Genomic DNA, 27,544 nt, shown 5'->3' with positions numbered 1-27,544 from the left:
AACTCTCGTCTTATCTTAGAAACAAGGACTCAATCGACTGTGTGTTTCAAACAAAGCTGATTTATTTATACAGAATAGCAAAATGCAGCTCAGTTATTGGGGTTTTAACATCCACAAAATATAAGATGGTCACTAATAAATCCAGGAGGGAATTCAGGAGAAACTTGTTTACCCAGAGAGTGGCGAGAATGTGGAACTCGCCACCACAAAGAGTAGTTGAGGCTAAAAGTACAGATGCATTTAAGGGGAAGCCACATGAGTGTGTAAGGAATAGGAGGATATGTTGATCGGGTTAATTGAAGTAGGGTGGGTGTGGGGCATAAACACTGGCATGGACCAGTTGGGCCGAATGGCCTGTTTCTGTGCTGTACATTCTATGTAACACCATGAACAGTCAAATCAGAGAAATCATCAGCTCAACAGTCTTAAAGATTAAACAGCATTACAAAAGTTTGTAAAACATTCATCTATTCCACGTTCTTGTTGCCCCAGCTTGTTACAGGGCCCTGCACTGCAGAACAGTGTGACCTCACTGGTGTTTCAGCAGATGTGAAGAGTGAGTGAATCCCTTCCCACACACGAAGCAGGTGAACGGCCTCTACCCAGTGTGAACTCGCTGGTGTCTCAGCAGATTGGATGACTGAGTGAATCGCTTCCCACACACGGAGCAGGTGAACGGTCTCTCTCCAGTGTGCACTCGCTGGTGTATCAGAAGATGCGAAGACTGAGTGAATCTTTTCCCACACACAGAGCACGTGAATTGCCTCTCCCCAGTGTGAACTTGCTTGTGTCTCAGCAGGCTGGATGAATAAGTGAATCCCTTCCCACACACGGAGCAGATGAACAGCCTCTCGCCAGTGTGAACTCGCTGGTGTCCATTCAGATTTGTGGAGCTTTTAAAGCTCATCCCACAGACAGAACATGTAAACGGTCTCTCATCAGTGTGAACTCGCTGGTGTCCCTTCAGATCCCCAAAGCTTTTAAAGCTCTTCCCACAGTCAGAACATTTAAATAGTCTCTCATCAGTGTGATGTCGCTGGTGTACCTTCACCCTAGAGCCTTTAAAGCTCTTCCCACAGTCAGAACATTTAAATGGTCTCTCATCAGTGTGAACTTGCTGGTGTGTCAGTAGGTGGAATGGCTGAGTGAATCCCTTCCCACATATGGAGCAGGTGAACGGCCTCTCCCCAGTGTGAGCTCGCTGATGTCTCAGTAGGTGGAATGTCCGAGTGAATACCTTCCCACACACAGAACAGGTGAATGGCTTCTTTCCTGCTCCCTCCAGCTGGTGTCCCTTCAGCTCCTGGGACATTTGAAAGCTTTTCCCACAGTTGGAATGTTTCACCGGCCTCTCCCCAGTGTGAACTCGCTGGTGTACCAGCAGATTCGAGGACCGAGTGAATCTCTTCCCACACACAGAGCAGGTGAACAGAATCTCTCCTGCTCTCTCCAGCTGGTGTCTCTTCAGATCCTGGGGCTTTTTAAATCTCTTCCCACAGTCAGAACATTTAATCGGTCTCTCATCACTATGAACAAGCTGGTGTCTCAGGAGGGTGGCAGAATGAGAGAATCGCTTCAAAAACACAGAGCAGGTCAACGGTCTCTCATCGGTGTGGACAAGCTGGTGTCTCAGCAGCACGGAGGGTGCAATGAATCCCTTCCCACTCACGGAGCGAGTTAAAGGTCTCTCCCTAGTGTGAACTTGCTGGTGTATCATCGGAGCGGATGGCTGAGTGAATCGCTTCCCACACACGGGGCCAGTGAACGGGCTCTCCCCAGTGTGTAGCCACTGGTGTCTCTTCAGGTACTTGTAGATTTTGAAGCTCTTCCCACACTCAGAACATTTAAAATGTCTTTTAATGTTTAAAGTGTTAACTCGCTGGTGTGCCAGCAGATTGGAGGACTGATCGAATCAGGTCCTGAGAATCGAGCGACTGTTTCAGATCTTAACGTGATGTTTGGTCTGAGTTTTCTGTCTGTAAATGCTCCACTTCTAAAACCCTGTAAAAGGAGTGTAGAAAGGGGTAAGAGGGAGAATGTTGCCTCATGTCCCCCTGTCCCAGCCCAGGGGCAGTGAAGCTGATTTTCAGGCCCCAGCTGCTGCACAAGTTGGTTAGCCTAACATCAGCAGTAGGGAAAATGCTAGAGTTTATTATTAAGGATGTGATAACAGGACACTTAGAAAATATCAACAGGATTAGACAAAGTCAACACGGATCTATGAAAGGGAAATCGTGTTTGACAAACCTACTGGAGTTTTTTGAGGATGTAACTGGTAGAATAGATAAGGGAGAACCAGTGGATGTGGTGTATTTGGATTCTCAGAAAGGCCTTTGATAAAGTCCCACAAGAGGTTAGTGTGCAAAATTAAGGCAATGGGATTGGGGGTAATATACTGGCATGGATTGAATATTGGTTGACAGACAGGAAACAGAGAGTAGGAATAAATGGGTCTTTTTCAGGGTGGCAGGCGGTGACTGGTGGGGTACCACAGGGATCAGTGCTTGGGCCCCAGCTATTCACAATATATATCAATGATTTGGATGAGGGAACCAAATGTAATATTTCCAAGTTTGCTGATGACACGAAACTAGGTGGGATTGTGAGGAGGATGCAAAGAGTCTTCAAGGCGATTTAGACAAGTTGAGTGAGTGAGCAAATACATGGCAGATACAGTATAAAGTGGATAAATGTGAAGTTATCCACTTCAGTAGGAAAAACAGAAGGGCAGAGTATTATTTAAATGGTGATAGATTGGGAAATGTTGATGTACAGAGGGACCTGGGTGTCCTTGTACACCAGTCACTGAAAGCAAACATGCAGGTGCAGCAAGCAGTTAGGAAGGCAAATGGTATGTTGGCCTTCATTGCAAGAGGATTTGAGTACAGGAGCAAGGATGTCTTACTACAGTTATACAGGGCCTTGGTGAGACCACACCTGGAGTACTGTGTGCAGTTTTGGTCTCCTTACCTAAGAAAGGATATACTTGCCATAGAGGGAGTGCAGCGAAGGCTCACCAGACTGATTCCTGGGATGGCAGGACTGTCGCATGAGGAGACATTGGGTCGGCTAGGCTTGTATTCACTAGAGTTTACAAGAATGAGAGGGGATCTCATTGAAACGTATAAAATTCTGACAGGACTAGACAGACTGGATGCAGGGAGGATGTTTCCCCTGGCTGGGGGGTCTAGAACGAGCGGTCACAGTCTCAGGATATGGGGTAGGACATTTAGGACTGAGATGAGGAGAAATTTCTTCACTCGGAGGGTGGTGAACCTGTGGAATTCTCTACCACAGAAGGCTGTGGAGGCCAAGTCACTGAATATATTGAAGAAGGAGATAGATAGATTTCTAGACACAAAAGGCATCAAGGGGTATGGGGAGAGACCAGGAATATGGTATTGAGATAGAGGAACAGCCATGATCATATTGAATGGTGGAGCAGGCTCGAAGGGCCGAATGGCCTACTCCTGCTCCTATTTTTCCATATTTCTCTGCACTGCATCCAATGCAAGTATATCCTTCCTTAAATAAGGAGACCAAAACTGTCCGCTGTACTCCAGGTGTAAAGTTGCATCAAAACTTCCCTACTTTTATACTCCATACCTCTTGCAATAAAGGCAATTCCATTTGCTTTCCTAATTATTTGCTGTACCTGCATGCTAACTTTCAGAAGTTAGCATGCAGAAGCAACAATAAGGAGGCACATTCAAAGGACAGAACCATATAAGATAGGAGCAGGAGTAGGCCATTCAGCTCCTCGAGCCTGCTCCGCCATTCAATGAGATCATGGCTGATCATCCAAACTCAGTACCCTGTCCCTGCTTTCTCCCCATATCCCTTGATCCCTTTAGCCTTAAGAAACATATCTAACTCCTTCTTGAATATATTTAATGAATTGGCCTCCACTGCCTTCTGTGGTAGAGAATTCCACAGGCTCACCACTGTCTGGGTGAAGAAATTCCTCCTCATCTCTGTCCTAAATGGCTTACCCCTTATCCTTAGACTGTGACCCCTGGTTCTGGACTCCCCGACCATCGGGAACATCCTTCCTACATCTAGTCTGTCTAGTCCTGTTAGAATTTTATAAGTTTCGATGAGATCCCCTCTCATTCTTCTAAACTCCAGCGAGTATAAGCCCAATTGACCCAATCTCTCCTCATACGTGATTCCTGCCATCCCAGGTATCAGTCTGGTGAATCTTCACTGCACTCCCTCCATGGCAAGAACATCCTTCCTCATATAAGGCGACCAAAACTGCACACAATACTCAAGGTGTGGTCTTTGCCCTGTACAACTGCAGCAAGACATCCTTGTTCTTGTACTCGAACCCTCTCGCTACGAAGGCCAACATACCATTTGCCTTCTTAACCGCCTGCTGCACCTGCATGCTTACCTTCAGCGACTGGTGCACAAGGACACCCAGATCTTGTTGCACTTCCCTTTCTCCCAATCTATTGCCGTTCAGATAATAATCTGCCTTCCTGTTTTTGCCACCAAAGTGGATAACCTTGCATTTATCCACATTATACTGCATCTGACATGCTTCTGCCCAATCACCCAACCTGTCCAAATCATACTGGAGTTTCTCGGCATCCTCCTCAGAGCACACATGCCCACCCAGCTTTGTGTTGTCTGCAAACTTGGAGGTATTACATCTATGTCGAGGAACCAACCAGAGATCAGGCCATCTTAGACTGGGTATTATGTAATGAGAAAGGATTAATTTGCAATCTTGTTGTACGAGGCCCCTTGGGTCAGAGCGATCATAATATGATCAAATTCTTCATTAAGATGGAGAATGAAGTAGTTGACTCAGAGACTAGGGTCCTCAATTTAAATAAAGGAAACTACGATGGTCTGAGGAGCGAGTTGGGTAGGATTGATTGGGGAATGGCACTCAAAGGGTTGACGGTGGGTAGGCAATGGCAAACATTCAAAGACCGAATGGATGAGCTACAGAATTTGTTCATCTCAGTTTGGCATAAAAATAAAACAAAAAAGGTGACTCAACCGTGGCTAACAAGGGAAATTAGGGATAGCATAAGATCCAAGGAGACGACATATAAATTGGCCAGTAAAAGCAATAATCCTGAGGATTGGGAGCAGTTTAGGATTCAACAAAGGAGGACAAAGGGATTAATTAAGAAAGGGAAAATAGAATATGAGAGAAAGCTATCAAGGAACATAAAAACTGACTGTAAAAGCTTTTATAGATATGTGAAGAGAAAAAGATTGGTGAAGTCAAGCGTAGGTCCCTTGCAGTCAGAATCAGGGGCATTTATAATGGGAAACAGAGAAATGGCAGACCAACTAAATTCATACTTTGGTTCTGTCTTCACAAAGGAGGACACAAATAACCTTCCAGAGATGCCGGGGAACATAGGGTCTGATGAAAGGGTGGAACTGAAAGAAATCAGTATTTGTAGGGAAATGGTGTTAGGAAAATTGATGGGACTGAAGGCCGATAAATCCCCAGGGCCTGATAATCTACATCCCAGGGTACTTAAGAAAGTGGCCCTAGAAATAGTTGATGCATTGCTGGTCATCTTCCAGAACTCGATAGACTCTGGAACAGTACCCATGGATTGGAGAGTAGCTAATGTTACCCCACTATTCAAAAAAGGTGGTAGAGAAAAAGCGGGGAATTATAGACCGGTAAGCCTGACATCGGTAGAGGGGAAAATGCAAGAGTCCATTATAAAAGATGTAATAGCAGAGCACTTGGAAAGCAGTGACAGGATCGGACAAAGTCAACATGGATTTACAAAAGGTAAATCATGCTTGACTAATCTACTGGAATTTTTTGAGGATGTAACTGGTAAAATAGATAAGGGAGAACCAGTGGATGTGGTGTATTTGGACTTTCAGTAGGCTTTCGATAAGGTCCCACATAAGAGATTAGTGTGCAAAATTAAGGCACATGGGATTGGGGGCAAGGTATTGACTTGGATAGAGAACTGGTTGGCGGACAGAAAGCAAAGAGTTGGAATAAACGGGTCGTTTTCCGAGTGGCAGGCAGTGACTAGTGGGGTACCGCAAGGATCGGTCCTAGGACCCCAGCTATTCACAATATATATTAATGATCTGGACGAGGGAATTGGATGTAATATCTCCAAATTTGCAGACGACAAAGCTGGGTGGGAGGGTAAACTGTGAGGAGGATGTCGTGAAACTCCAGTACGATTTGGTAAGGTTAGGTGATTGGGCAGGAACATGGCAAATGCACTATAATGTGGATAAATGTGAGGTTATCCACTTTGGTGGCAAAAACAGGAAGGCAGATTATTATTTGAATGGCAATAGATTGGGAGAAGGGGAAGTGCAAAGAGACCTGGGTGTTCTTGTGCACCAGTCGCTGAAGGTAAGCATGCAGGTGCAGCAGGCGGTTAAGAAGTCAAATGGTATGTTGGCCTTCGTAGCAAGAGGGTTCGAGTACAGGAACAAGGATGTCTTGCTACAGTTGTACAGGGCCTTGGTGAGACCACACCTTGAGTATTGTGTGCAGTTTTGGTCGCCTTACCTGAGGAAGGACGTTCTTGCCATGGAGGGAGTGCAGCGAAGATTCACCAGGCTGATACCTGGTATGGCAGGAATGACGTATGAGGAGAGATTGTGTCAATTGGGCTTATGCTCACTGGAGTTTAGAAGACTGAGAGGGGATCTCATCGAAACCTATAAAATTCTGTCAGGCCTGGACAGACTAGTTGCAGGAAGGATGTTCCTAATGGCCGGGGAGTCTAAAACCAGGGGTCATAGTCTAAGGATAAGGGGTAAGCCATTTAGGGCTGAAATGAGGAGGAATTTCTTTACCCAGAGAGTGGTGAACCTGTGGAATTCTCTGCACAGAGGGCGGAGGAGGCCAGTTCATTAAATATATTCAAGAGTTGGGTATATTTCTTAAGGCTAAAGGGATCAAGGGATATGGGGAGAAGGCAGGGACAGGGTACTGAATTTGGATGATCAGCCATGATCTCATTGAATGGCAGAGCAGGCTCGAGGGGCCGAATGGCCTACTCCTGCTCCTATCTTCTATGTTTCTAGTTCCCTCGTCTAGATCATTTATATATATTGTGAATAGCTGGGGTCCTAGCACCGATCCCTACGGTACCCCACTAGTCACTGCCTGCCACTCGGATAAAGACCTGTTTATTCCAACTCTTTGCTTCCTGTCTGCCAACCAGTTCTCTATCCAAGTCAGTACCTTGCCCCCAATCCCATGTGCTTTATCTTTACACGCTAATCTCTTATGCGGGACCTTATCGAAAGCCTTCTGAAAGTCCAAATACACCACATCCACTTATCTCCCTCATCTATTCTACCAGTTACAGTCAGGGTAGACAGTCAGGCTGACGGGATGAAATCTGGGTGGAGAACTGTTCGTACAATCGATTTCAAAATTCTCATCCTACTGCAAATCCCTCCATGGACTCAACCCCCTCCCCATCTCTGCAATCTCCTCCAGCCACCGCCCCCCCCCCCCCAAAAAGAGATCTCTGCGCTCCTCCAATTCTGGTCTCTTGAGCATCCCTGATTTTTAATCGCTCCATCATTGGCGGCCGTGCCTTCAGCTGCCTGGGCCCTAAGCTCTGGAATTCCCTCCCTGAACCTCTCCGCCTCTCTTTCCTCCTTTAAGATGCTCCTTAAAACCTACCTCTTTGACCAAGCTTTTGGCCATCTCCCCTAATATCTCCTTATGTGGCTCGGTGTCAAATTTTTTGTCTTCCAATACTCCTGTGAAGCACCTTGTGATGTTTTACTATTTTAAAGGCGCAATATAAATACTTCTTGTTGTTGGTTTAGATTTCTGTACTGTGAACCTGTCCATTTTGAGAGACTTCAGGCTTTCTTGAACAGTCTCTCTGTTTTCTGAGGATGAAGTTTAATTCCATTTCCCCCCCCCACAGTTTCCACATGTACACTGACAACACCCAGCTCTACATCACGACCACTTCTCTCAACCCCTCCACTGTCTCTAAATGGTCAGACTGCTTGTCCGACATCCAGTTCTGGATTAGCAGAAATGTTCTCCAATTAAATATCGAGAAGACCGAAGCCATTGACGTATGATATGATATGATTGGGATTACGGAAACATGGCTCCAGGGTGACCAGGGCTGGGAACTCAACATCCAGGGGTATTCAATATTCAGGAAAGACAGGCAAAAAGGAAGAGGTGGGGGAGCATTGCTGGTTAAAGAGGAGATTAACACAATTGTAAGGAAGGATATTAGCTCTGATGATGTGGAATCTGTATGGCAGAGCTGAGAAATACCAAGGGGCAGAAAACGTTAGTGGGAGTTGTATACAGACCCCCAAACAGTAATGCTGAGGTTGGGGATGGTATTAAACGAGAAACTAGAGATGCGTGCAATAAGGGCACAGCAGTTATCATGGGTGACTTTAATCTACATATAGATTGGGCTAACCAAATTAGTAACAATACTGTGGAGGAGGAATTCCTGGAGTGTATACGGGATGGTTTCCTGGACCAATATGTCAAGGAACCAACTAGAGATCAGGCCATCTTAGACTGGGTATTATGTAATGAGAAAGGAATAATTAACAAGCTTGTTGTGCGAGGCCCCTTGGGGCGTAGCAATGATAATATGATCGAATTCTTCATTAAGATGGAGAGTGAAGTATTTGACTCAGAGACTAGGGTCCTGAATTTAAATAAAGGAAACTACGATGGTATGAGGCACGAGTTGGGTAGGATTAATTGGGGAATGTTACTCAAAGTGTTGACGGTGGATAGGCAATGGCAAACATTTAAAGATCGCATGGATGAACTACAGAATTTGTTCATCCCTGTTTGGCATAAAAATAAAACAAAAAAGGTGAATCAACCATGGCTAACAAGGGAAATTAGGAATAGCATAAGATCCAAGGAGAAGACATATAAATTGGCCAGAAAAAGCAGCAAACCTGAGGATTGGAAGCAGTTTAGGATTCAGCAAAGGAGGACAAAGGGATTAATTAAGAGGGGGGGAATAGAGTATGAGAGTAAGCTTTCAGGGAACATAAAAACTGACTTTAAAAGCTTCTATATATATGTGAAGAGAAAAAGATTGGTGAAGTCAAGCATAGGTCCCTTGCAGTCAGAATCAGGGGAATTTATAATGGGGAACAAAGAAATGGCAGACCAATTAAATATATACTTTGGTTCTGTCTTCACAAAGGAGGACACAAATAACCTCCCAGAGATGTCGGGGAATATAGGGTCTAATGAGAGGGAGGAACTGAAAGAAATCAGTATTTGTAGGGAAATGGTGTTAGGAAAATTGACGGGATTGAAGGCCGATAAATCCCCAGGGCCTGATAATCTACATCCGAGGGTACTTAAGGAAGTGGCCCTATAAATAGTAGATGCATTGCTGGTCATCTTCCAAAATTCTATAGACTCTGGAACAGTTCCCATGGATTGGAAGGTAGCTAATGTTACCCGACTATTCAAAAAAGGTGGTAGAGAGAAAACGGGGGATTATAGACCGGTAAGCCTGACATGAGTAGTGGGGAAAATGCTAGAGCCCATTAAAAAAGACGTAATAGCAGAGCACTTGGAAAACAGTGACAGTATCGGACAAAGTCAACATGGATTTACAAAAGGTAAATCGTGCTCGACTAATCTTCTTGAATTTTTAGAGGATTTAACTGGTAAAATAGATAAGGGAGAACCAGTGGATGTGGTGTATTTGGACTTTCAGAAGGCTTTCGATAAGGTCCCGCATAAGAGATTAGCATGTAAAGTTAAGGCACATGGGATTGGGGGCAAGGTACTGACTTGGATAGAGAACTGGTTGGCAGACAGGAAGCAAAGAGTTGGAATAAACGGGTCTTTTTCCGAGTGGCAGGCAATAACTAGTGGGGTACCACAGGAATCGGTCTTTGGACCCCAGCTATTCAAAATATATATTAATGATCTAGACGAGGGAACTAGATGTAATATCTCCAAGTTTGCAGACGACACAAAGCTGGGTGGGCGTGTGTGCTGTGAGGAGGATGCCGAGAAACTCCAGTTTGATTTGGACAGGTTGGGTGATTGGGCAGATGCAGTATAATGTGGATAAATGCGAGGTTATGCACTTTGGTGGCAAAAACAGGAAGGCAGATTATTTTTTGAATGGCAATAGATTGGGAGAAGGGGAAGTCCAACGAGACCTGGGTGTCTTTGTGCACCAGTCGCTGAAGGTAAGCATGCAGGTGCAGCAGGCGGTTAAGAAGGCAAATGGTAGGTTGGTCTTCGTAGCGAGAGGGTTGAGTACAAGAATGTCTTGCTGCAGTTGTACAGGGCCTTGGTGAGACCACACCTTGAGTATTGTGTGCAGTTTTGGTCACCTTATCTGAGGAAGGATGTTCTTGCCATGGAGAAAGTGCAGCGAAGATTCACCAGGCTGATACCTGGGATGGCAGGAATGATGTATGAGGAGAGATTGGGTCGATTAGGCTTATATTCGCTAGAGTTTAAAAGAATGAGAGGCGATCTCATTGAAACTTATAAAATTCTAACAGGACTAGACAGACTAGATGCAGGATGTTCCTGATGACGGGGGAGTCCAGAAGCAGGGGTCACAGTCTAAGGATAAGGGGTAAGCCATTTAGGACAGGGATGAGGAGGAATTTCTTCACCCAGAGGGTGGTGAACCTGTGGAATTCACTGCCACAGTAGAGGCCAATTCATTAAATATATTCAAGAAGGAGTTGGATATATTTCTTAAGGCTAAAGGGATCAAGGGATATGGGGAGAAGGCAGGGACAGGGTACTGAATTTGGATGATCAGCCATGATCTCATTGAATGGCGGAACAGGCTCGAGGGGCCGAATGGCCTACTCCTGCTCCTATCTTCTATGTGTTCAATCTTTCCTTACAGCTGAAATTCTCTAGTCCTGGCAATATCCTCATAAATCTCCCGTCTCGAGCAGTCACATCTTTCCTGCAATTGGGACGATCAGAACTGCACGCGGTGGCCTAACTGGTGTTTTTGTACAGTTCAAGCAGAACCTCCCTGCTCTTACATGATACAGAAAGAGAGAGGCACTGCCCCTTTAAATACCTGGGGACACATAGAAACACAGAAGATAGGAGCAGGAGTAGGCCATTCGGCCCCTCAAGCCTGCTCTGCCATTCAATGAGATCATGGCTGATCATCCAAATTCAGTACCCTGTCCCTGCCTTCTCTCCATATCCCTTGATCCCTTTAGCCTTAAGAAATATATCTAACTCCTTCTTGAATATATTTAATGAATTGGCCTCTACTGCCTTCTGTGGTGGAGAATTCCACAGGTTCACCACTCTCTGGGTGAAGAAATTCCTCCTCATCTCTGTCCTAAATGGCTTACCCCTTATCCTTAGACTGTGACCCCTGGTTCTGGACTCCCCGACCATCGGGAACATCCTTCCTGCATCTAGTCTGTCCAGACCTGACAGAATTTTATAAGTTTCAATGAGATCCACTCTCATTCTTCTAAACTCCAGCAAGTACAAGCCCAATCGACCCAATCTCTCCTCATACGTCATTCCTGCCATCCCAGCTATCAGCCTGGTGAATCTTCGCTACACTCCTTCCATGGCAAGAACACCCTTCCTCAGATAAGGCGACCAAAACTGCACACAATACTCAAGGTGTGGTCTCACCAAGGCTCTGTACAACTGCAGCAAGACATCACCAACCTACCATTTGCCTTCTGAACCTCCTGCTGCACCTGCATGCTTACCTTCAGCGACTGGTGCACAAGGACACCCAGGTCTCGTTGCACTTCCCCTTCTCCCAATCTATTGCCATTCAGATAATAATCTGCCTTCCTGTTTTTGTCAACAAAGTAGATAACCTCGCATTTATCCATGTTATATTGCATCTGCCATGCTTCTGCCCAATCACCCAACCTGTCCAGATCATACAGGAGTTTCTCGGTATCCTCCTCACAGCACACACGCTCACCCAGCTTTGTGTCGTCTGCAAACTTGGAGATATTACATCTAGTTACCTCGTCCAGATCATTAATATATATTGTGAATAGCTGGGGTCCAAGGACCGATCCCTGCGGTACCCCACCAGTCACTGCCTGCCACTCAGAAAAAGACCCGTTTCTTCCAACTCTTGGCTTTCTATCTGCCAACCAGTTCTCTATCCATGTCAATACCTTGCCCCCAATCCCATGTGCCTTAACTTTACACGTTAATCTCTTATGCGGGACCTTATTGAAAGCCTTCTGAAAATCCAAATATACCACGTCCACTGGTTCACCCTTATCTATTTTACTGGTTACATGCTCAAAAAATTCCAGTAGATTAGTCAAGCACGATTTACTTTTTGTAAATCCATGTTGACTTTGTCCGATCCTGTCACTGTTTTACAAGTGCTCTGCTATTACATCTTTTATAATGGACTGTAGCATTTCCCCACTACCGATGTCAGGCTTACCGGTCTGTAATTCCCTGTTTTCTCTCTACCACCTTTTTTGAATAGTGGGGTAACATTAGCTACCCTCCAATCCATGGGTACTGTTCCAGATTCCATCGAAAACCCAGCAGCTTCTCCTCCATCTCAAACTGCTGCAACAAAAAGACCTACACAGGCAGCCAGTGACCGACTTCCGTCACCTGCAATAAAACTCTTCCCGACAGCCGCTGACTAATGGCGGCCACAGCACCCACAATTCCCCGCGCCCCAGAAACCGCTCTATCCAACACGCTGATTTCCCCACAGAGTGCGCACGCTCCCCGGAGCCGCAGGCCATTCTGGGAGCCTGGGTCCTGTCCTTTGTCCCGAGTCGGACTCGGTGGAACAGGCTGAAGAAACCGGGAAGCGGCGGCTCGGATGGGGGAGGCGCTGCACCCTGGGTTTCCTGGTGCACATCCACCGGGCCCGGCCGCTCTGATTCTGATTGAGGTTTTTGATGAGGTAACAGAGAGGGTTGATGAGGGCAATGCGGTTAACGTGGTGTACATGGATTTCCAAAAGGCGTTCGACAGCGTGTAAAGTTAAGGCACATGGGATTGGGGGCAAGGTATTGACTTGGATAGAGAACTGGTTGGCAGACAGAAAGCCAAGAGTTGGAAGAAACGGGTCTTTTTCCGAGTGGCAGGCAGTGACTAGTGGGGTACCGCAGGGATCGGTCCTTGGACCCCAGCTATTCACAATATATATTAATGATCTGGACGAGGGAACTAGATGTAATATCTCCAAATTTGCAGACGACAAAAAGCTGGGTGGGCGTGTGTGCTGTGAGGAGGATGCCGAGAAACTACAGGATGATTTGGACAGGTTGGGTGATTGGGCAGATGCAATATAATGTGGATAAATGTGAGGTTATCCACTTTGGTGTCAAAAACAGAAAGGCAGATTATCATCTGAACGGCAATAGATTGGGAGAAGGGGAAGTGCAACGAGACCTGGGTGTCCTTGTGCACCATTTGCTGAAGGTAAGCATGCAGGTGCAGCAGTTGGTTAAGAAGGCAAATGGTATGTTGGCCTTCGTAGCGAGAGGGTTCGAGTACAGGAACAAGGATGTCTTGCTGCAGTTGTGCAGGACCTTGGTGAGACCACATCCTGAGTATTGTGTGCAGTTTTGGTTGCCTTATCTGAGGAAGGATATTCTTGGCATGGAAGGAGTCCAGCCAAGATGCACCAGGCTGATACCTGGGATGGCAGGAATGATGTATGAGGAGAGATTGGGTCGATTGGGCTTATACTCGCTGGAGTTTAGAAGAATGAGAGGGGATCTCGTTGAAACTTATAAAATTCTGGCAGGACTGGACACACTGGATGCAGGGAGGATGTTCCCGATGGTCGGGGAATCCAGAACCAGGGGTCACAGTCTAAGGATAAGGGGTAGGCCTTTTAGAACAGAAATGAGGAGGAATTTCTTCACCCAGAGAGTGGTGAACCTGTGGAATTCTCTACCACAGAAGGCAGTAGAGGCCAATTCATTAAATATATTCAAGAAGGAGTTCGGTATATTTCTTAAGGCTAAAGGGATCACGGGGTATGGGGAGAAAGCAGGGACCGGGTACTGAACTTGGATGATCAGCCATGATCGCATTCAATGGCGGAGCAGGCTCGAGGGGCCGAATGGCCTACTCCTGCTCCTATCTTCTATGTTTCTATCTCTTATGCGGGACCTTATCGAAAGCCTTTTGAAATTCCAAATACACCACATCCACTGGTTCTCCCTTATCTATTTTACCAGTTACACCCTCAAAAAAATTCCAGTAGATTAGTCAAGCACGATTTACCTTTTGTAAATCCATGTTGACTTTGTCCGATCCGTTCACTGTTTTCCAAGTCCTCTGCTATTACGTCTTTTATAATGGACTCTAGCATTTTCCCCACTACCGATGTCAGGCTTACCGGTCTGTAATTCCCCGTTTTCTCTCTACCACTTTTTTTGAACAGTGGGGTAACATTAGCTACCCGCCAATCCATGGGTACTGTTCCAGAGTCTATCGAGTTCTGGAAGATCACCAGCAATGCATCTACTATTTCTAGGGCCACTTCCTTAAGTACCCTAGGATGTAGATTATCTTCTATGTTTCTATGTATTCAATCTTTCCTTGTAGCTGAAATTCTCTAGTCCTGGCAACATCCTTGTAAATCTCCCGTCTCGATCAGTCACATCTTTCCTGCAATGGGGCGAGCAGAACTGCCGCAGCACTCTAGCCGGTGGCCTAACTGGTGTTTTTGTACAGTTCAAGCAGAGCCTCCCTGCTCTTACATGATACAGAAAGAGAGAGGCACTGCCCCTTTTGTAGTGTATGTGCCTTTAAGTCAGAACTACTCTTACAGCTCCTGTATACTGTAGTACTGGCAGTGACCACACCGGTATATAAGCTTTGCGCATGCCTCTGTACCCCCAGTCTAGAGACTACCCTCCTCCAGTAAAGACCTGTTATTTGTTAATGTGCAGCATCCATGTGATTATTTAATAATAGCATATCCACTGAACCACGGATCCAACAGTGGCGACAAGTGTCGATTCGAATCTACCTGCAACATAAAAAAAATATAGTCGAGGCCAGGAACACGGGCGTCGACCACGAGCAACCGCCCAGCAGTCAGGCAGAGATCCAACTTCGCAGCGGAGAGCCGGGCTTGGTTCCCCAGCCACGACGAGCAGTAAGAGACCGACGACAGGTCCAGCGCAGACCCTTCCCGAGCAGCGGTGGCTGGAGCCGACCGACGGAGGAGAGAGCCGAGCAGCGTCGACGGGGTAAGACAGAGGGTGAAGAGCGCAGGGCGCAGCCGGGGGTTGAACACCGAGCGGCGTCGAGGAAAATAAAACAAACCGGAGAGAGGGTAAGAAACAGCCGGGTTCTAGACTGAGCGGCGTCGAAAAATATAAAAAGAAGAACGCGCAGAGCACAGCCAGTGCTCACGGGCTGAACAGGGTCCGCGGGGCGAAGAAAGGGGAGACGCCATTGAGCCGCGGAGAAGAAGGAAGAGCGTGGGAGACGCCATTTTTAGAAGCCGCAGCGGAGAAGAAGGGCGAGCGCGGGAAGGAAGGAAAGCGTGGGAGACGCCATTTTGTGCCAGCGGAGAAGAAGGGGAAGCGCGGGAGGCGCCATTTGTGATAGTTAACGCACACCCAAGGATGCCGAAGAGTGGCAGTATCTCTACGTTCGACAATGAAGTCGAAGACTAGGCGACATATGTGGAATGTATTGAGGTGTACTGCAGGGCAAATGAAGTGCCAGATGCTAATAAAGCACTGGTTCTGTTAAATTCCATGGGTGCAAAAACTTATGGGTTACTGCGAAATCTAATAACCCCAGAGAAGCCAGTAAACAAGAATTTTGAAAGCATAGTAGAAATCCTACAGGACCACTTAAACCCCACACCGCTGCTGATAGCAGAACGATTTAAGTTCCATAAAAGGAACCAACACAAAGACGAAAGCAATGCTGAGTACCTAACGGAACTGCGCAAGCTATCGAAACACTGCCAGTTTGGAGCGGGACTAGCAGACACGTTAAGGGACAAGTTTGTGTGTGGGCTACAAAGTGAAGGAACCCAGAAACGGCTTCTATCAGAAAAGGACCTTACGCTGGACAAAGCTTTCAGTATGGCAGTATCACATGAAGCAGCCGCAAGGGGCGCTGCAGAGATACAACGGAGACCGCAAGAATATGGCACCAATGAAATGTCCTATGGAACAGGGAAGTGTTATCGCTGCGGCAGAACAACACATGACCAGAAAGATTGTTGGTTCAAGGACCAAGTGTGCAGACAGTGTGGGAAAGCAGGACACATAGCAAGAGTCTGCAGGTCTGGGAAGAAAACCAACAGTAAGAAATCTCCACAGGAGAAGTACAAAAAGGTACACCAGGTGATGGACAGTGGTTCAGACGAACAGAAAAGTGACACAGACTCCGGAAGCAAGGAGCTGGGTTGTCTGAAACTACATAAGGTAACCGAAATGGAGGATCACCAGACTATCTGGGTTACACCCAAGATAGACGGAGTCCAAGTGGAAATGGAATTGGACACAGGGTCAGCTCTAACAGTCATAAATCAAAGAGACTACAAGCGGCTATTTCCACACATACCCTTGAAAGCTACAGAGATTGTCTTGAAGACGTATACGGGGCAAAAAGTCTACCCCAAAGGAAAAATAAGGGTGAAAGTGACATATAAAGGCCAGGAAATACCTAAAATGGATATATATGTATTGCCAAATGGAGAACCACCACTGCTAGGACGTGAATGGATCCGGAAGATACAATTAGATTGGCATTCCATACAGGCACTGAAGGTTGAGGCCAAAAATGACGACGACGTCACACCTGGACGACTGTCAAAAATGCTAACTGACGCAAAAGAAGTGTTCCAGGAGGGACTAGGAACGCTAAAAGGAATAACAGCAACGATTAAAATAGAGGAAAATGCAAGCCCAAAGTTTCTGAAGGCCAGACCAGTGCCTTATGCGATCAGACCAGATGTTGAAGCAGAGCTGGAAGGGTTGGAACGTTCAGGAGTACTGTCCAAAGTGGACTGGAGCGAGTGGGCTACACCCATCGTTCCTGTAATGAAGAGTTCATTGAGTAATACGCCTGGGGAACCAAAGAAGGTCCGCATCTGTGGGGATTTTAAGGTGACAGTGAACCCAGTCCTTCACACGGTGCAATATCCGCTTCCACGAATTGAGGATATTTTCGCCTCGCTATCTGGAGGTAAACGCTTCACCAAAATTGACGTACTTGCAAATGGAGGTAGAAGAAGCTTCGAAATATTACCTTACGATCAACACTCATAAAGGTCTCTATCAATACAACCGGCTGGTGTTTGGAGTAGCCTCGGCTCCGGCTATCTGGCAAAGACCGATGGATCAGGTCCTGCAAGGGATTCCAGGGACCCAGTGTTATTTGGATGACATCTTGGTCACGGGCGAAAATGACGGTGATCACCTCGCCAACTTGGAGAAGGTGCTCACCAGATTAAAGGAGTATGGGCTATGAGCTAATCGCCACAAGTGCGAGTTTTTCCAGAAACAGATCTCGTATTGTGGCCACGTCATCGATGAAGAGGGGTTACAGAAGTCCCCTGACAAGATTGAGGCAGTAGTCAAGGCTCCAGCACCGGAAAGTGTGTCACAACCGAGGTCGTTCCTCGGGCTGGTAAACTATTACCACAAGTTCTTACCAAATTTGTCTACGGTATTACACCCGCTGAACACCCTACTGCAAACAGGGGTACCATGGAAGTGGGATGACAAACGTAGACGAGCTTTCCAGAAGTGTAAAGAATTGATCACATCAAAAGAGCTGTTGGCCCATTTCAACCCAGCACTACCAATTCGTTTGGCATGTGATGCATCACCCTACGGTATTGGAGCGGTGCTGTCGCACAAATTCCCAGACGGGTTGGAGAGGCCAGTAGCCTTTGCGTCTCGGTCACTAACCTCAGCCGAGCGCAACTACGCCCAGATTGACAGGGAGGCCCTCAGCCTAGTATGGGGGAGTAAAAAAATTCAACCACTATCTGCATGGGCAGAAGTTCACCTTGCTGACTGACCACCAACCACTTGTCTCCATCTTTAATCCTAAGAAGGGCGTTCCAGTGATGACTGCACAGCGGTTACAAAGATGGTCCCTGTTTCTAGGGGCGAATCAATATGAAATAGAATATAAAGGCACGAAACAGCATGGGAACGCTGATGGGCTATCGCGCCTGCCACCGCCTACTGTGGAGGAAGCACCAGCAGTGGACCCTATCGAGATATTTTATTCGTCAATAATTGAACGATTGCCAGTAACAAACGCGGATATAGAGAAGGAGACCCGCAATGATCCGACGCTGTCACGGGTATATGAATTGACGGTGAGGGGATGGCCAACACATGGCGACTCACTGTTGCCAGCATTCTCATCCAGAAGAGAACAGCTGTCAGTATGCCAGGGGACAGTGATGTGTGGATCCAGAGTGGTGATTCCACCCAGGTTCAGGGAGAGAGTGCTCAATGAGCTACATGAAGGTCATCTGAGGGGAGTGAAAATGAAAAGCCTTGCTAGGGCTTGTGTGTGGTGGCCGGGAATCGATCAACAAATCGAAGACCTAACTAAGAACTGCTTAGGATGCCAGAAGGTCCAAAATGCACCACCACATGCCCCTCTACACCCATGGGAGTGGCCCTCCTCTCCATGGCAACGGGTGCATATTGATTTCGCTGGTCCATTCATGGACTCAATGTTCTTAATAGCAGTGGATGCTCATTCAAAGTGGCCTGAGGTGATAAAAATGTCTTCAACCACTACAGAGAAAACGATTGCAGTCCTACGGACCATATTTGCCAGATACGGTTTGCCAGAGCAGATTTGCTCTGATAATGGACCACAGTTTGTGTCCGACGAGTTCCAAAAATTCATGAAAAGGAATGGGGTAAGGCATTACACATCCACCCCATATCATCCAGCCACAAATGGATTGGCTGAGAGGTTCGTACAAACCTTTAAAAAGGCAGTAAGGGCCATGTGTGACGATGAAATTCCACTACAGCATAAGATGGACAATTTCTTATTAGCCTACCGAAACGCGACACATGCAGTTACCAACCAGGCCCCGGCCATGATGTTCTTTAACCGAAGGTTGAGATCTCGTCTGGACTTGCTCAGACCAAATGTGTGAAGAAATGTTGAGGATAAACAATTCCAGCACATCAATGAGAAGCCGACAAGGAGCTTCAATGTAGGGCAACCAGTCTTGGCCCGTGACTATCGAACAGAGAAGTGGCAACCCGGAACGATATGTACAAGGCAGGGGCCATTAATGTACACAGTGGATGTCGGGGAGAACATTGTGAGACGCCACGTCGATCAGATCTTAGCGTCACAGGAACGCGTCAACCCCATGTCTCGAGTACCTGGGGATGAACCCGACATACCGGTAGCATCTACTTCAGACCCAGTAGCAGTGGAACCCGATGAACTACCCTTTGAAAAGCGGTCAGAATCGCCTCTGCACCAAGAACAAGAACCTCTGGAAAGGCGCTATCCCGAAAGGGTCAGGAAGCCGCCCCAAAGGCTGAATCTATAAAATGGACTTTTGTTGTTTAATGTACATGTTGAAATGTTAATTGTTATTTGAATATTAGGAGTATTACTAATCTAAAAGGGGAGGAATTGTAGTGTATGTGCCTTTAAGTCGGAACTACTTTTACAGCTCCTGTATACTGTAGTACTGGCAGTGACCACACCGGTATATAAGCTTTGCGCATGCCTCTGTACCCCAGTCTAGAGACTACCCTCCTCCAGTAAAGACCTGTTATTTGTTAATGTACAGCATCTGTGTGATTATTTAATAATAGCATATCCACTGAACCACGGATCCAACACCTTTAAATACCTGGGAGGCACACATTCTCCTTTAAATGGCCAAGCAATTTTTTTTGTTGAAAAGGGGCCGCAGTCCCCTTTGACTCACCCCCTCCCCCTCTCACCCACCACAAATACTCACAAGAGAGATAGAGAGAGTGGAGGAAGAATGCTGGTCGTTGTCCCTTTAAAAGTGGCTGCCCACCAAAATGTTCACAGCACCAGGGCTCTTTGTTCTGGATAAAAGTCAAAAAGAGAAAAGGTTCACTTATTTTTAAATGAATGCAGTTGATGAATAGCCTGGCAATAAGGGTAATGCAAAGAAATAAACACTCACAAGCTGGGTTTTTTCCACCCCCTCCTCCCCTTCCCTTTAACAGCTCCTGCAGACAATGAAAGCAGGAAAGCGGCCTGCAGCCCACCGAGGTCCCGCCCCCTCCCTCCCGCGCCGCCATTGGTTGGAGGACCGTCAGCCCGCCCGGTCCTCCCAGCGTTTTCCGCGCTTCTGATTGGCGGGCGCCTCGCGTCAATCAACCCCCCTCCGATTACGCGCTGACGCCAGCACGCAACGCCCAGGGGTCGGTTGGATCGGCGCACACCACCACAAGGTAAAAAAAAGACACCCACACAAATGAGGAAAAACAAAAATAATAATAATCGCACTTTAGAGGGGAGGAGGTTGGGGGAATTAATGAGTGTTTTCAATTTGTTTCGCAAAAAAAAATATTTGAAAAGCTTCCCAACGGTGCGAGGCGGGCTGCGCATGCGCTCCAGCCAGCCTTTGCCTCCCCCACGTGGGCCCGGGGCCCGGACACGCCCACTTGCCTTCCCCTGCACCAATCACAGCGCGGGCAGGCGCTTCTATCAATCGTCACCTGTTAATCACCCTCCCTTCCCCTGCCAGTACGCCTGCGCGGGGCCTCCGTGGAGCAGGCGGAAGGCCGGGCCCGGGGAAGAGGCGGAATCAACGGCCGGGGTAAAGTCAAGTGTTGGGGAATCGATTTAAATCGAGGTGAGGGGGGGAGCGGAGAGCGAGATTATAAAGTAAAATACGAGAAAAACCAAACCTGAGAGTCGGGCGGGACCTCCGCGGACACCGAACGGAGCGGATTGATCCGCGCGGGGTGGCGGAGTGAGCCGGAGCAATGTGATTCTGACTGACAGGAGCGCTGACCAATAGGACGAGGGCTGAGGTGGGAGGACTGAACTGGGCGGCCTGGTCCTCCAACCAATGGCGGCGCGGCAAGGGGGCGGGGCCTCCTCTTCAGCTCAGGTGCGCTGGGGCCGATTGTGACGCGCTGTCCCCAGGTGAGAGCAGCTCAGTCAGCACAGAGCTGGGGCTGGAATCTGGGAGAGGGGCCGCAGGCAGCGGGCCTGGCAAAGGGACACAAGCTTCACAATACAAGCTGCTTTCAAATGCACAATTGTTTCCTGCAGACAGCCTTGGTCACTCTGCAAAAAAAACTGTTTAACAATTCATCATAACTCCCCTGCTTTAGGAGAGGCGTAGAGTGCAAAAGCAAGGAAGTTATGATGAAACTGTAAAAGACTGGAGTCAGCTGTGGCTCAGTGGATAGCAGAGTCAGAAGGTTGTGGGTTCAAATCCCACTCCAGGGACTTGAGCACATAAAGCGAGGCTGACACTCCAGTGCGGTGCTGAGTGAGCGGCGCACTGTCGGAGGGGCAGTACTGAGGGAGCGCTGCACTGTCGGAGGGGCAGTACTGAGGGAGCACCACACTGTCGGAGTGGCAGTGCTGAGGGAGCGCCACACTGTCGGAGGGGCAGTACTGAGGGAGCGCCACACTGTCGGAGTGGCAGTGTTGAGGGAGCGGAGCTCCGTCGGAGGGGCAGTGCAGAGGGAGCGCCGCACTGTCGGAGGGGCAGTGCTGAGGGAGCACCGCACTGTCGGAGGGGCAGTACTGAGGGAGCTCCGCACTGTCGGAGGGGCAGTACTGAGGGAGCGCCGCACTGTCGGAGGGGCAGTACTGAGGGAGCGCTGCTCCATCGGTTGGGCAGTACTGCGGAAGCGCTGCTCCATCGGAGGGGCAGTACTGAGGGAGAGCCGCATTGTCGGAGGGGCAGTAATGAAGGAGCGCTGCACTGTCGGAGGGGCAGTACTGAGGGAGCGCTGCACTGTCGGAGGTGCCGTCCTACGGATGAGACGTTAAACCGAGGCCCCCGTCTGCTCCCTCAGGTGGATGTAAAACATCCCGTTGTGCTATTTCGAAGAAGTTATCCTCGGTGTTTTGAGCCCAATATTTATCCCTCAATCATCATGATGAAAGAACAGATTATCTGGTCATTATCTCATTGCTGTTTGTGGGAGCTTGCTATGTGCAAATTGGCTGCCGCGTTTCCCACATTACAACAGTGATTACACTTCAAAAATACTTCATTGGCTGTAAAGCGCTTTGGGACGTCCGGTGGTCGAGAAAGGCAGTTAAGAAGGCAAATGGTATGCTGGCCTTCATTACAAGAGGATTTGAATACAGGAGTAAATAAGTCTTACTCCAATTATATCTTCTTCTTCTTAGGAAGTCCCTCGGAACCGAAGATGACTTGCTTCCACATTAAAAATGAGTTCTCGGGTGTAAGGGTAAACCGGGAGAGCTTCTTCTCCCCGAGACGGACCCTCTGATATAAAGGGTCGACTGGATCCATGTTTATCTGTAATTTAAACAGAGGTCTGGTTGTCTTCCGAGCTCTTTCCCCTCGAGGAGAGGGTAGAATGGGGGTCTTTAGTGTTAAATGGTTTCACCTGGGTCCATTGCTTCCATCGCATACCCATCGGTTCCTGTAGACAATCACACATATCACTTGTCATTAATACAGTACATGGCCCCATCCAACGGGCCCCATTCCCTTTCTTCCGATAACTTGCGTCATTACTTGTTGACCTATTCTGGGCAACTCGTCTGGTTTAAGTCCAGCATTCTGCCTTTCTAGATCTTTAATCTGTTGTTGGTTCCTCACTTCTTTATTTAGTGCTTGTACCTCCTGATTTAACATAAGAACATAAGAAATAGGAGCAGGAGTAGGCCAATCGGCCCCTCGAGCCTGCTCCGCCATTCAATAAGATCATGGCTGATCTGATCCTAACCACCAATCCACTATCACAGAACCATCTCCTGAATCTAACAGAATTAGACACACGAAATAGGAGCAGGATCAGGCTACACGGCCCCTGGGCCCGCTCCGCTACCCACAGGGCCATGACCGATCCGAACCTAGACTCATGTCCAAATTCCTGCCCGCTCCCCGTAACCCTTAATTCCCTTTACTTCTAGGAAACTGTCTATTTCTGTTTTAAATTTATGTAATGATGTAGCTTCTACAGCTTTTTGGGGCAGCATATTCCATGGACCTACCACCCTCTGCGTGAAGTAGTTCCTCCTCATCTCAGTTTTGAAAGAGCAGCCCCTTATTCTAAGACTATGCTTAGAATAGTTGTACTAAGTATCGCCTTAATCTATCTTGTACTGGTCCTGGTTCTCCCACCCCTCCAGCCAAATCCTCTAGTAGTCTCATAGCTCGTCCTGTCATTAATTCATAGGGGGTCAGTCCGGTCGTTCGTCCTGGGGTGGCTCGCAGCCTCATTAGTGTGCGGGGTAATAATTCCGACCATCCCTTCCCTGTTTCTTGGATGGCTTTTGTCGGTGCGTTTTTCAGTGTCCTATTCATTCTTTCTACCATCCCCGAGCTCTGGGGGTGATATGGTATGTGATATTTTTGTGTCACATGTAGCAGCTTACAGATTTCTTTCATTATTTTGCCGGTGAAATGAATGCCGTTGTCTGAGTCAATTTGCAGAGGCACTCCCCAATGGGGTATAACCTCGGTAGCCAATATTAGTGCAACTGTTTTTGCATAGCAATCTCGGGTGGCAAAGGCTTCCACCCACCTGGTAAATTGGTCAATTATTACCAGGCAATATTTCTTCCCCCGGTCCTGCGCTAAGGGGCCGGTAAAGTCAATTTGTAAGTTTTCCCAGGGTCCTTGGGGCCTGGGTTGGTTTGCTACTCTAACTCTACATCTCCTACATTATTCTTGCGCATATTATACAGCGGTGGTCAGTAGGTGCAACATGTTACTTCTGCCAGTATGTGTTACACCATGGTATAGCGCCATCAGTTGTTGTCTACAACATTCCGGTGCCACCACCTGGTTACGTGGGCCCCATTTCCAAATTCCATCTTGTAATTGCGCGCCAGCTTGTCTCCATTTCTCCTTTTGCTCTTTACTAGTATTTTCTTGTAGCTCCATTATATTTACTTCCTGTACCCCACGATCATGACCATATTTATTTCGTTTTTGAACGCGTCCTCTGGTTGCATTTCTTCCGCAGCTAGTTTTGCACCTAGATCTGCATACCTATTCCCCATAGGGGCCTGGTCCTGGGGTTCATAGAAACATAGAAGATAGGAGCAGGAGTAGGACATTCAGCCCCTCGAGCCTGCTCCGCCATTCAATGAGATCATGGCTGATCATCCAAATTCAGTACCCGGTCCCTGTTTTCTCCCCATATCTCTTGATCCCTTTAGCCTTAAGAAATATATCCAACTCCTTCTTGAATATATTTAATGAATTGGCCTCCACTGCCTTCTGTGGTAGAGAATTCCACAGGTTCACCACTCTCTGGGTGAAGACATTCCTCAGAATTTCTCAGTCCTAAATGGATTACCCCTTATCCTTAGACTGTGACCCCTGGTTCTGGACTCCCCGGCCATCGGGAACATCCTTCCTGCATCCAGTCTGTCCAGTCCTGTTAGAATTTTATAAGTTTCAATGAGATCCCCTCTCATTCTTCTAAACTCCCGCGAGTATAAGCCCAATCGACCCAATCTCTCCTCATACGTCATTCCTGCCATCCCAGGTATCAGCCTGGTGAATCTTCACTGCACTCCCTCCATGGCAAGAACATCCTTCCTCAGATAAGGCGACCAAAACTGCACTCAATGCTCAAGGTGTGGTCTCACCAAGGCCCTGTACAACTGCAGCAAGACATCCTTGTTCTTGTACTCGAACCCTCTCACTATGAAGGCCAACATACCATTTGCCTTCTTAACCGCCTGCTGCACCTGCATGCTTACCTTCAGCAACTGGTGCACAATAACACCCAGGTCTCATTGCACTTCCCCTTCTCCCAATCTATTGCCATTCAGATAATAATCTGCCTTCCTGTTTTTGCCACCAAAGTGGATAACCTCGCATTTATCCACTTTATACTGCATCTGCCATGCTTCTGCCCCATTAACCAACCTGTCCAAATCATACTGGAGTTTCTCAGCATCCTCCTCACAGCACACACGCCCACCAAGCTTTGTGTCGTCTGCAAACTTGGAGATATTACATCTAGTTCCCTCGTCTAGATCATTAATATATATTGTGAATAGCTGGGGTCCTAGGACCAATCCTGCAGTACCCCACTAGTCACTGCCTGCCACTCGGAAAAAGACCCGTTTATTCCAACTCTTAGCTTCCTGTCTGCCAACCAGTTCACTATCCAAGTCAGTACCTTGCCCCCAATCCCATGTGCCTTAACTTTACACGCTAATCTCTTATGTGGGACCTTATCAAAAGCCTTCTGAAAGTCCAAATACACCACATCCACTGGTTCTCCCTTATCTATTTTACCAGATACATCCTCAAAAAATTCCAGTAGATTAGTCAAGCACAATCCCCAGGCCTGGATGAAATGTATCCCAGACTGTTAAGAGAAGTAAGAGAGGAAATAGCAGAGGCTCTGACCATCATTTTCCAATCCTCTCTGGCTACAGGTGTGGTGCCGGAGGACTGGAGGACTGCTAACGTGGTACCGTTGATTAAAAAGGGAGAAAGGGATAGACTGAGTAATTACAGGCCAGTCAGCCTAACCTCGGTGGTGGGAAAATTATTGGGAAAAATTCTGAGGGACAGGATAAATCTTCATTTAGAAAGACACGGATTAATCAGGGACAGTCAGCATAGATTTGTTCAGGGACGGTCGTGTCTGACTGACTTGGTTGCATTTTTTGAGGAGGTAAGAAGGAGGGTCGATGAGGGTAGTGTGTTTGATGTAGTCTATATGGATTTTAGCAAGGCTTTTGATAAGGTCCCACATGACAGACTGGTCACGACAGTAAAAGCCCGTGGGATCCAAGACAAAGTGGGAAGTTGGATCCCAAATTGGCTCAGAGGCAGGAAACAAAGGGTAAAGGTCGAAGGGTGTTTGTGACTGGAAGGCTGTTTCCAGTGGGGTTCTGCAGGGCTCAGTACTGGGTCCTTTGCTTTTTGTGGTATAAATCAATGATTTGGGCTTGAATGTAGGAAGTATGATTAAGAAGTTTGCAGATGATGCAAAAGTTGGCCGTGTGGTTGATAATGAAGAAGAAAGCTGCAGACTGCAGGAAGATATCAATGGACTGGTCAGGTGGGCAGAACAGTGGCAAATGGAATTCAATCTGGAGAAGTGTGAGGTAATGTATTTGGGGAGGGCTAACAAGGCAAGGGAATACACTATAAATGGTAGGACACTGAGAAGTGCAGAGGATCAGAGGGACCTTGGAGTGCATGTCCACAGATCCCTGAAGGTAGCAGGACAGGTAGATAAGGTGGTTAAGAAGGCACACGGGATACTTGCCTTTATTAGCTGAGGCATAGAATATAAGAGCAGGGAGGTTATGCTTGAACTGTATAAAACACTAGTTAGGCCACAGCTAGATCACTGCGTGCAGTTCTGGTCACCACATTACAGGAAGGATGTGATTGTACTAGAGGGGGTGCAGAGGAGATTTAGGAGTGTGTTGCCTGGGCTGGGGAATTTTGGCTATAAGCAAGGGTTGTTTTCTTTGGAACAGAGGAGGCTGAGGGGAGACCTAATTGAGGTGTATAAAATTATGAGGGGGCCTAGATAGGGTGGATAGGAAGGACCTATTTCCCTTAGCAGGGAGGTGAATAACCAGGGGGCACAGATTTAAAGTAATTGGTCGGAAGTTTAGAGGGGATTTGAGGAGAAATGTTTTCACCCAGAGGGTGGTGGGGGCCTGGAACTCACTGCCTGAAAGGGTGGTAGAGGCAGAGACCCTCATCACATTTAAAAAGTACTTGGATATGTACTTGAAGTGCTGTAACCTACAAGGCTACGGACCAAGTGCTGGAAAGTGGGATTAGGGAGGATAGCTCTTTGTCGGCCGGCACGGACAAGATGGGCCGAATGGCCTCCTTCTGTGCTGTAAATTTCTATGATTCATTGATCATCCCATTCCCAAGCTGACTCTGTGTTAACACCTCAGACGAGTCGTCTCACGTAGGGTGACTCCCTCAACCTGTTCTCCCGGTTACAGAACCAGTTTGTCTTTCAGGAATACCCAAGGCTCTGTTGTCTGTGCACCAACTCACTCGTGACCTCACATGTTGCAACAAGTCTGCTGCCTGAGCAGTTTGCAGTGTTATTAGGTCTGTGGGTCTCTTAGCAACCACCTCCCTTATCTAGGCAAAGGGTCCATCTCCTGACTTTGGGTGTTATCATTCCAAACTTCAGCATTCTCTGTCTTTTAGCTTCAATCTGTCTGTGTCCACCCAGTGACAACACTGAGCCCCTCCCTCCAACCACTGACACTCGCCCTCTTGCTGAGAAAGAAAGACTTGCATTTATATAGCGCCTTTCACAACCTCAGGACGTCCCAGAGCGCTTTACAGTCAATGAAGAACTTCTGAAGTGTAGTCACTGTTGTAATGTAGGAAACGCGGCAGCCAAT

The 27,544-nt window shown here is 47.4% G+C and overlaps 1 protein-coding gene across 1 annotated transcript; it reads right to left on the bottom strand.

The window, feature by feature from the left end:
• Positions 1 to 416: 416 nt before the first annotated feature.
• LOC147084093 (uncharacterized) lies at positions 417 to 20,039 on the bottom strand. Its single transcript, XM_085979898.1, has 3 exons — positions 19,950 to 20,039; positions 997 to 2,001; positions 417 to 424 (listed from the first exon to the last, which is right to left on the bottom strand). Exons 2-3 carry the CDS (start codon positions 1,715 to 1,717, stop codon positions 417 to 419), a joined length of 729 nt encoding a protein of 242 aa, XP_085836024.1. The 5' UTR covers positions 1,718 to 2,001; positions 19,950 to 20,039.
• Between the last annotated feature and the right edge of the window lie 7,505 nt (positions 20,040 to 27,544).

Source organism: Somniosus microcephalus, unplaced genomic scaffold (assembly GCF_052327205.1).
Source record: "Somniosus microcephalus isolate GS21.2 unplaced genomic scaffold, FLI_Smic_1.0 scaffold2, whole genome shotgun sequence".
Lineage (NCBI taxonomy): Eukaryota > Metazoa > Chordata > Chondrichthyes > Squaliformes > Somniosidae > Somniosus > Somniosus microcephalus.
This window is presented reverse-complemented; position numbering and strand designations above follow the sequence as displayed.